General features: G+C 35.6%; 1 protein-coding gene across 1 annotated transcript; it reads right to left on the bottom strand.

The window, feature by feature from the left end:
- Positions 1-381: 381 nt before the first annotated feature.
- Positions 382-2028, bottom strand: LOC111903576 (LEAF RUST 10 DISEASE-RESISTANCE LOCUS RECEPTOR-LIKE PROTEIN KINASE-like 2.1). The gene is made up of 2 exons (XM_023899343.3): positions 1893-2028; positions 382-1667 (listed from the first exon to the last, which is right to left on the bottom strand). The coding sequence occupies exon 2, from the start codon at positions 1621-1623 to the stop codon at positions 508-510; it is 1116 nt and encodes a 371-aa protein (XP_023755111.2). The 5' UTR covers positions 1624-1667; positions 1893-2028; the 3' UTR covers positions 382-507.
- Between the last annotated feature and the right edge of the window lie 9569 nt (positions 2029-11597).

Genomic DNA, 11597 nt, shown 5'->3' on the forward strand with positions numbered 1-11597 from the left:
CTATTTATCTTTACGTATACCTAAAAGACTTCATAAACCCTTTGTAATTGATGTGTCATCAATAAAGACTCTATTTAGTGCATATATAAACATCTCTCCTCTCTGATACGAATGTCCATGTTATCACTTTAATTCAATGTTTCTTTGGTTTAATTCCAACATGCATAATGACAGGTGGTTCAAGGAATTTCCATTCTTATCATATAGCATGTTGTGTAAATCTGTATACAGATTTCAAAATTGAGCTTTCTTTTGTTCCATCTGATACGTATAGTGTTCCGCAGTTTTGCTATCATATAATATGGTAATGACATGTTTTACAATACAACCGATGCAGACTTTTTTCACAGTTGAAGATGTTGTATCGGACCCCAAAAAACATTTGAACAAAATTAGAGCATATGAAGATATCACCAAGAGTTAAAAAATTATAAATTTTACATCAATCTTTTCATCCATAAAAAACATGAAACCATCATAAAAATGCAGTTTGATTTCGTTAGTATATCATGTCCTTTGTGAAATACATGAGTGTTCATCGGTCACTTTTTGCGATATGTTAAACATGGTGGTTGGTGATCGTGGTGGAGAAGAGAAGAAAGGTTTTGGTGGAATTTCCAATGCCTCCATGCTTCCTTCCAACATTTCAATCACTTCATTAATCGATGGTCTTTGCTTGGGATTAGTTTGTATGCACCATAAGCTGACTATAGTCATCTTTCTAACATATTCATTTTCTGTAGAAGATGTCACACCATCAAATAAGAATTCATTTGTCTTAAGACGGCTATAAATCCAATTTGGAAAATACATGATTTCACTCGTATCCTCGGATCCAACACCATTATAAACATTGTTCCTTCCTCCAACCATTTCTAGTATGAGCATCCCATAACTATATACGTCAGATTTATGGGACACTCCACCGAAGTTTCTGTTAAAAACTTCAGGGGCAATATACCCGATAGTGCCTCTAGCCTCCAACATAGAAACAATACTATCTTTTCTCGAGTACAATTTAGCAAGGCCAAAATCTGCTATCTTTGGGCAAAAGTCTTCATCAAGGAGGATGTTATGTGGCTTTATATCAAGATGCAAAATACGAGTGTTGCAGCCACGATGCAAGTAGTCAAGACCCCGTGCAATTCCAAGTGCTATCTCATATAACTTGTCTACTCCTATGTGTTCACTTGTACATTGAGAAACATGGCCATATTTAAACTTCTCTAATGATCCATTTGGCATGAACTCATATATCAGAGCTCTTTTTTGATTGTCAAAACAAAATCCCAAGAGAGTAACAATATTAACATGAGAAGTCCTACCGATGCTTGCAACTTCGTTTATAAATTCTTGTCCGCTTGCTTTCGATGAGTTTAAAAGTTTTACTGCCACAAGACGCCCATCTGATAGTTTTCCTTTAAACAGAGTACCAAAACCTCCTTGTCCTAATTTAACTTGAAATGAGTTTGTCATTTTCTTGATATTGGCATATGTGTATCTTTTTGCACTCAACGATCCATATTGTATGACAAAGGCCTCAACGCTTTTATCGTCCTCAGTTTGATGCTTAAATAAGGCAATATGGCTACTCAATGAAGACTCGAAATGGCAATATATCATGAATATGAAGACACTCAATAGTAGTGCAGATCCAACACCCACACCTGTAATAAAGGAAAAAAGGACTGTTCCGTTAAAAAACATTCTAATCTTAATTATAATGACTGTAAATGCATGACCACCACAAATCGGCAAACCTTTGTTTGTATTTGTTTTCATTTTAACATTTCAGTTGAGATTCTACTTCCTTTAGTATATAAAAAATCCTCATCACCATCGCCTTTTCTAGATCTTAATTTAGATTATATAAGTTAACTGAATAAACTTACCAAGTTTTAATCTCCATGAATTTGTGGACCCTGCAAAAAAAAAAAAAATTGTATTCGAGATGTGGGATGTGAGAAATATCAATAACAAAATTCAACGAAAAGAGTTCTTGTACAAGTGGAAAGTACAAAATCATGGGTATAATTTCCGTACAAAATCAAAGTAGTATACCATGTTTCTCACGGTTGCTAAACTGCCACTCTAAAACAAACCCTTTTCTTAAAACATCGGTATAATTTCCGTACATCAACACATTCATGCTATCGGAATGTACGGGTACATGAACCAAACTCTGACACGAATTTATCGAATAATTGTTTCTCTTCAAAATTTCGGGCTGAAAGACAGCAAAAGATGAAAATTGACTACTGTTAGTATCACAATCAACCGAATATGTCCTCTCTGAATACGGATGACTACAATTGTATAAAAAGTGGAGATCAATTGTCAAAGAGCTATAGCTAAAGGGGCTTCCGTTTGTGCTAAAGTTTCTTAGAGGAATAGGGCAGTTATTGCTGTCGCTAAAAACCTTCGAGCTAACAAGAAGGAATGAATTATTGGCATAAAATACGTCTTTTATGATATAATCATCATTGGAGATCGTCAGGACTGGGTTTTTGTTTTTGCAGGTGATATTGAATCCATGGGACCCACAATTGGGTTCTTGTTGTTGAGGAATAAAAAAGGGGAAGGTTAAATTTGGTCCGTTACCACAGTTCCTTGGCAAACAAGAGATTGAATCGGAGGAAAGGGATAGAGATGGAAGATTTAAGTAACTAAATATTGTGAGAAACAAGAAAGATTTGTTGAAAAAGATGAAGCAATGAATATCCATCTGGGTGGAATTTGGAAATAAGGAGAAAAGTGTGAATTTGGGAGAGATATTTTAGAAATGAAGATCAGTATCGGGGAGGAGAGTCATTAGTCCACATCTTCACATTGCAGTAGGTCTAAGGGTTTTGTTTTTGTTTTATTTATTTATTTTATTTAATTTTTTTTCCGGATTTGCTCATTGGTTTTGATTTTCAAAGCATGGATCCGAATTGTTCAAACTAAATTCAAATTTGATCCGATCCGATCCAATTACAATTCGGTTGGATATGCTCTCGCAGAGTGTTTGTTTTTTTTGGAAATGCACAAATCTAAAAATGTTTACACGAGGTCTTCTGGCCATACATGAGCTATTGTCTTTGATGGTCTTCATGTTCATTTTAACCAAAAAAAAAGGAACACACACATCTTTTTTCTTTTCTCCGGTGCCTCCAATTGAATGTCCCTCAAATCGATCGTATCCTCAAAATCGATAGCCCTTCCACCGTCGGTCTTCTTCAGCTCATCTCCTCCTCTCGCCGTCGTCGTCCAGGCGAGGCGCACCACCGGCTCCAACAGACCACTCATCGAATTCTTACTTGAAAACGCAAAGAAACGGGTGAGTGTCACCACCAACTACATCTCCGCTCCTTCAACGAACGACCACATGTAAACTATCTTGATTTTTTTGAAATTAGTTTAATCTTTTATGAATTCGGATGAATATTTGTGTATTCCTTCCTGAATACTGATGAAACTTGTTGATGTTGGATTAGTGTCTAAGTCCATAACTATTTTAGTATGTATTTGACCTGATGGTGCATGGACCTTTTGGGTTGCCTTCACCAAAGCAACTTGATAGGATGAATTACGGAGAGAAAGGATTAATTATGATTTATTAATATATTATGAGAATAATATATTAAAGGAGAAATCATATTGTTTAATTAATATTAGTCAAGAATTAATAAGAATTAAGTTTGTGGCTAAAAGAGATTAATTAAACTTAAGGGACTAGAACTGTCAATTGTATGATAGTTGAATATTGAGCTAATGGACTCCATATTAAAGGGGTGGACGAATTCTATGGGGAAACCCATTAGAAATCGTCCTAGGCCTTTAAGGAAGGAGCCCATGGGTTGCTTAGGGATTAAGCATCCAAATTAGGGTTTCCTTGTTAGATAACCCTAATAGCCTCACTATTTAAAGAACCCTTATGCCCTAAAAACGTGGTGAACTTGTTGATTAGGGTTTCCACACGTTTTCGGCAGCCTCCTTCTCTTCTCTTCTTCATCCTCTTGCTCTTGGTGTTTGTGAACCATTAGAGGAGCGACATTTGTGACTCTAAGCTTTCTAAAGTCAATACAAGACGGATTTGAGATTGTTATTGCTACATAACAATCAAGGTATGATCTAAACCCTTATTCATATGTTATATTGATTATCATATGCTAGATTTAGGGTTTGAAGTCTTGGATGAATTGCATGTACAATAGAGAAACCTAGATCCAAGCATTAGGGTTTATATGAGCACATAGGATGTTCTTATAGCTAAAACCCATCAGTGGTATCAGAGCCTTGATTGGTTTCTATTGTATTGATGCCTTGTATGTTTGTTCAAGTTGCAAAATCGTTTTTTGGCCCATCTGCCTGATGAACTCGGCGAGTACCATAGTGTACTCGGTGAGTAGGCCTCAACTCGGCGAGTCCAGTGTGGTACTCGGCGAGTTTGAGCGTCAGATGGAGCTATTTTTGGGATTTCTTGATGTTTTACTCATGAATACTTGCCTTATCTGTTTTAGATCATTAAAATCCGATTTTATACATATTTATGAGTATATCCTTGATTAAACAAAAGATAATTACCAATTGATTAGATAATAACTTCTTTATATGATTAAAGTTGGATTATTTGTATTAATTGGGTAACTTATTTTGCAAGAAATTGAAATTAGGTCAAATATAGATAATGATGAAATTAATTGTTTAATTTATATTTCATCCTTGTGTTATGAAAAGTTTCAATTTTCCCCCTTTAGGTTTTATAGTTTAAATTTGAACTCAAAAGTTTTTTGTTTTGAAATTTAAATAGTTGAAACCCTAATGTTTTGAAAAGGTTTCAAAACTTGCCCTCAAGTTTTGGAATTTAAATTTTGATTAAAAGTTTAATTTTGATGTATATTTAAATTCTAAACCCTAATGTTTTGAAATGTTTCAAAACTTGCCCTCAAGTTTTGGAATTTAAAAGTTGATTAAAAGTTTAATTTAGGAATGTTAAATTCTAAGACCCTAGTGATGTTTTGAAAAGTTCATATCACACCCTTATGGTTTTATTAATTAGTTAAGGTGTATAATTAAAAGAGGTTTAATAAATCCATAAAAGTTTTGGTCTACAAATTAATTGAATTAAAAGTATAATTGTTAAATTTGACCACCTACTATTTTAAAAGTGTAAAATACACCATATACTATATATAACATTAAAAGTCTAACATTATATATATGTATGAGTAAAAGTCAGTCTTACCGGTAGTAGGTCTCATTCACGAAGCTGGTCTATAAGGAGTGTTTAAGGAAATTGCCTATAAAATGGCGATTGAATAGGTATCCACTCTTACCCACCGCACTCTTGACTAGTGGAGGGTCGTTAGCCGAACGGGTAGGATAGGACATAACTTTCCATTATAAGTATAATGAAGTACAAAAGTAACTAAATGTTTTACAAATTCCCAATCTTAGTTACTTTAGGTAAAAGTGAATTGATGCAATTCCATGAAATTACACTTTGTACCCTTGCGAAGACGTTAGTGGAGCGTATGTGGTTAACCGGCACACTAAATGGTTCTAAGCAAAGGTGGCAAAGGGTGACTCAATGTTTGTCATAGTTCGGTGGAGCGTGTGTGGTTTACTGGCACATCGAATAGGTGACTGTAAGATGTGAGGGCACCATGTAAGTTTGCATGGTTATTCACACCCGCTTTGTGATCCTCGGTATCCGAGTCACAAATTAGAGGGGCATATCGAGATTTAAACATGCCATTGAAATGTTCAATGAATCTCAAAGGATCTAGGAGTTTTCATAGATTTAAAACTTAAATTTCTTTTTCGTTTTTCATGGTGGAAAATTAGTGAATCGTCATTCACTTACCTTCAAATGTTCTGCAATTTGGGTTACGGCATCCCTCTCCCGAGTTGTGGAATATTGTGTTGGGTCCTAGCCTTAATATCTCATTTGGGTGATTTATTAAGGACTCAATCAATCAACTAACTTGAATTTATTTTTCTCCCGTTTTGTAGATGTCAAGGTACGACAACTATAGTCTTTCGAAATCCCGTGAAACAAGCCTTCCACACGAAGATGATATTCCATGATTCGATCGAGGAACAAGAGATCATGCTTCACTTCCTCCTCCTCCAATTATTCTCTCTAACCCACAAGATCGAAGAATTGAAAGGTTCAATGTCACTAAAGCCCTATTGGAAATGAAATATGAAGATGGTAAACCCGTGTGTGCCCACATTCTAGGAATGAAATCACACATCGATAGGTTGATAATGTTGGGTGCGTCATTCCCTGATAAGTTGGTTGTGAACTGGGTTCTGCAGTCACTACCTGAATCATATAATGAGTTTAAAAGAAAGTATTATATGATGGATCATGACGAAAACCTCATTGACCTAACTTACATGCTCATTGCTGCTGAATCAGAAATGATTTGGCAAAGCAATGGAACATATTTGTTGGGAAAGTCAACCAACCATGCTTCCGAGGACGTTCTAGGAGAACCGACCTGCGTTTGCTGCCAAGAGAAAGGGCGTTGGATACAAGTCTGCCCTAAGAACCTGAAGAGTTTAGAAGATGGGAGAGTCAAAGAGTATGGTTGTGTTTCAGGTAAAATCCACTATCTAACTCCATTAAGTTCCTATTCGTTGATTCTTAATACACGATGTGATAAGATTGCATTTTAATGTTTTGCAGGATCAGTGAAAAGAGAGGAAGCTTGATGAAAGAGGAAGATAAGTCTAATCACGAATAAATGGATCTCGATCGCATGGATTTGAAGATTAGATTTTGAGCTTAGAAAATTATGATAGAGTTTTTAGGAATTTTTCTTTTGACTACATAGTTTTCAGTTGATTTTTCATTATAAGGACAAATGTTTTCCGCTGCTTTTATGAATAAAATAAATTTTGATTTGACTCATTTATTTATTTATTTCCTTGCAATGAAATCGTTATTTGCATATTTCTACAACGAATGGATGTGATTCTTAATTATGTTAATAGTGGAAATGTTAAGAATTTACCAAATAGGGAAAGTTTCTCATCACCCAAGTTTCAATTGGACAGAAACTTGGAATCATGCAACTTGGTTGCACGATGAATGAGAAATTTCATATTTGGAAATTAGACTAATTCGTTGACAAAGTGTCAAGTGAAGGACTAGGAGAACAAGTACACAAAGTTGTGCATTGATCAAGTCCACCACAAGAGTAACAATGTAAGTCCCTAATCTGCCTGTGTATCAATTAGATATGTTTGATGGTGCGGAATCCCAATCAAACAGATGATGTCAGATCAAATAGAAGAGAAGAAGAAGATGATGAATCTCAATGTATTAATGAATAGAATGATGATCCGGATACAAGAGATTCACACACACACTAACACACAATAGTTCTTCTGTCTCTCTGGCCGTAAACTCTCTAGGGTTCGTCAATCTGTACTCCTCACCCTAACACCTCTATTTATACTTGGAATATGGGCCGGATAACACATGGGCCGTAAATGAGTTTACGGCCGTAAACTCAGCCGTAAACTAGGCCATAAATTCATAAAATATTACACAAAAATATAATTGCCCAGAAAAGTAAAGTATAAAACATATTTTGACCCAATAATCTCCCCCTTGGTTTATAGCTTTCTTTTCTTAATTGACCTAACAAGCTCTCCCTAAAAAGTAGCTGGCTCTCTTGATAATCTTCATTGGGAACTTGGCTTCAACATTAATCTTCAAATTCTTCATGACTTCAAGATGAACTTGATGAATCTTCAATGAATGACTTCATCTTGAGTAGTTGGGCTTTTCTTCAGAATTTGGCATTGAACGCACGTTGGGTGAGGAGGCTTGATGTACTGATTCTTGAAAGATAGCGCTTTCAGCTTCAGAATCTTCAGAGAGAACATTAGAGAGAACAAATCTTTTGGATCACTTCAGCAGGTACAACGATAGCAGCAGACTGATTGAGGAGACTTCAATGCAATCTGTCACATAATCTTCAATTGCAGCTTCACCTTGCTTTTGGGGTTGAAGGATTGAATGTTGAAAGAATAATCTTCATTTCTTGCTCCTTCGAATGCGAATTCTTCGATGCTCACGGATGAGGCTTTGGCTTAAAAATCTTCAACACAAACTCCACGAGTCTTATATATACCTGAAATCACTTTTCAAGACAAAACAAAACTAAAAGAAAACTTAACACACAAATTAAAACAGAAAAACAAATATTTTTGGATTTTTGATTTTTCTGAACAAGAAATAAAACAGAAATAACACTATTTTTGGATTTGTTAATTTTTCTGATTTTTCTTTGATTATTTTTGATTTTCATTATTTTTAATTTTTTTTAATTCTCCCCTAATATTTAAATTAGAAGAAACTATGACAGATTCAACAAAAACAAAAATGATATCTAACTTTAAGAGTGATTTGGGATCAAAGTTTTTAGACAACCTTTATCCACTTGTCGGTACCTTCCATATTCACATCTTTGTCTGGTCGATCGTCGGTATTGTTGTCCACTTAAACACGAAAAATTGTGACAAAATTAGGACATACTATTTGTTATAAGACAGGTGAACTTAAGTTCCTAAAAATTATATCTGATCCTAATTCCTTAAATACTATATCTTAAGGACCATTCATCTGACGAAGACCAGGGATATTGTTGTCCACCTAAATTAAGCAGCGAGATCTATAGACAATCTGTATGTGTTCAATTTTAAGTGTACTAGAACGTGTTTCCCGCTTCCTGATATGCCCCATCCATCAAGAATTTCCAGAGTACTCCTTACACCGGGTGAGCAGACAACCATTCAGAGAGAGAAGAGATTCATAATTCTATTGCTAACTACTTCAGAGGGGTTGAGAAAAAGAAGGTTGCATATGCTGTGTACCAGGCCGGATTAGAAGTCGCGCAAAGGAAACATCATATGGCTAACAGATAAGAAGTATTTCACATATATATAGCCTGCAGAGAAATAGAGTTGCATATGTTGTGTACCAGGTCGGATTGGAAGTCACGCAAAGGAGACAACATATGACTAACAGACGCAAAGAAAGAAAATGATATTCTACAGACCTAATTTATCGGAATTTACCAGTCGCCCCATCCAACCGGAATTAAGGACAGAATCCGCACATCGAGGAAAAGTTAAACCATGGTTCCAAGTACGGGTTCATTTAATGTGACGAGTAGATTCCCATATATATCTCCCTGCTCAACCTATCCGAGCGTCGTATTGTCAGGCTGAACGTATCTAACTAGGTCAAGATTTGTCAAGTCTATAAATTTCCTAAGTTCAACTCTGCCTAGTTAAGTCCATTTAAAATTTTCCGTGCCTACCGACACATCAAACCAGATCATAGACCCTTCAACTTTGGGTACGTTACGCAGAATCAAGTTGCCTGTTATCACATGATAATATCACTTCCCAAAACATCTCCCTCAAGCACATTTCATAACCAACAATTTTTTTTTTAAAATTTTAAAATTTTTGTTTTGTTTTTATTTCTCCCCCTAAATTTGTGCATAGGAGAGAAACGAAAGTAAATGCGCAAATTTAAACTATCCTAAAACAAAAATTAGTCGTTAAAGCGAATCAGCTTAAGAAAAACACAGGAGTATAGAGAAGAAAACGCAAACCATAAGTCACCGATTGAATTTGCATCCAGAAGGTCTGAGAGCAACACGCGTAATCTTAGAACAGATCCGAAAATTCTTCATGTCATTAAGCACTAACCCCATGTGATCCCTTCTTTTCTTCCCTTCTTTCCTTTCCCGCAAAGGACACAAACTCTCGAACAAAGTTATGAGTGTTGTATATTTGAGAGATGTCTCCTATCATGTGCCTAGAGCAACCACTACCAACAAACGGAAGTCTGATGATATGCCTCCATAGCTACTCCGACACAGAGCAGGATTAGTTGGTCTTTGGAACCCAGTCCATTTTGAAACTGGGTCGAACTTTGTCATCAACGCACGATACTCTCTCCCATGACATATCCTACTTATCACAAACAGAAGATGTAGAAACGTTAGAAGCATTAGTTGATTTGGGAGTTTTCACCTTTGGGTATAGGATCGATTGCAAATGCTATAATATTTGACCATTCGAAAATTTTCCAAATGTCTAGCGTATTAAGAGGGAAAAGGACAAGAATCGGTTTTGACTAAGATAATTAAACAACTATCAAAGGAAAATCCAAAGTTCGCCGAGGATTGGTCGCTTGTGAGTTGTTGGAAGTATAGTATTGGATGGACCATATCGACATTATTAAGAATAGAAAGGATTCTATTAAGAATGAGTTGTCATATGGAAAATATGGAAACGTTTCCATATTGGGAATTGGATATTGAGAACCAATGTCTAGATTAGAAACTTTTATGCAAAAGGATGTTCAAAGGAATGTACTTTGAGTGAGAGACATCATATCTAAGGAATTATCTTGCAACAATCTCCAATAGAGGAATTTGTAATTTCATTGGCAATAGTCATTATGACTTTAGTGCAGTGAAATTATGAAAGGATCATTACATAAAATGTTAGAATCTAACATATTCCATAAGTGGCAAGAATTTGATATTCTTTCACTTATGAAAATGGATTAGGAGTTGTGAAATGAGTATGATTGGAAATGTGTTCATTAGATCTATTTCACAAAGTAAGAACCATAGGTAAAACATTGTGTGCATGCTAAGAGCATGGGACAAGTGTAGTAATTCAAGTAAGAAGTTGATTACCCGTAATGACAAATAATGAGTAATCGATATGGTGATAAATAAAAGGTGTTTTATTTATACTCAAAGGTTTGAGGCCATATGAGATTAATATTATTCTTGTGTTTCACTTTGCATGTTTTGACTTCCTGAATAATTCAATTGGTTTAAGAACAGTCAAATTATTCAAACGGGCCACAGTCGTTCATATGTTGGAAGTAGATATGAATGAAGACTGTCGTGAATTGGTGTGTGGATTGTCTAAAGAGCATTAGACATAAGCAAATGTTTGCAGCAACGTTCTTGAGTGCTTATGAATATGATTTGAGCATTGGATTAAACCCTCGCTCACTTGGATCACTTCATGGATTTTATCACGAGTGATTGGTGAGACGATAATATCTTATATTCTTGAAACCGAGATGTGTGAGTTGTATCTTGCGAGTTGGTTGCACATTGATAATATGTAAACGAACCAGTAACTTGGTGTTATAAAACATATTGTTGTGTGTGATTTGGTGAGTGAGTGCAAGTGAGCATTGAGTCAAAGTTTATCCGTTCCTTTTATCTAAAGTAGGATAAAAGCGATATCTTTGGGCCCTTCGATGATTTAGTGATGGCACCTAAGTGCTTGGCCAAGCCGGGACTAAATTGATGTGTTCAATTGTAGTCTGTTGTCAGTCGTCATAAATCTGAATTCGGGAAATAGCACATAGACAGAGAGAATGATTAAGATCCATGTCTCAGTCTATACGATATCTAGAATGGAGGAATATATGATCCCTTATCTAAAGGACACACATATCTGCTATGATCAGAGTTGACAGCGGCTTTAGAAAGCTACGATTGCAGATCAGGATCTGAATTCATACGCAAAATAGTTATTAGACTTATCCA

This window comes from Lactuca sativa, chromosome 8 (genome assembly GCF_002870075.4).
Source record: "Lactuca sativa cultivar Salinas chromosome 8, Lsat_Salinas_v11, whole genome shotgun sequence".
In the NCBI taxonomy this organism is placed as follows: domain Eukaryota; kingdom Viridiplantae; phylum Streptophyta; class Magnoliopsida; order Asterales; family Asteraceae; genus Lactuca; species Lactuca sativa.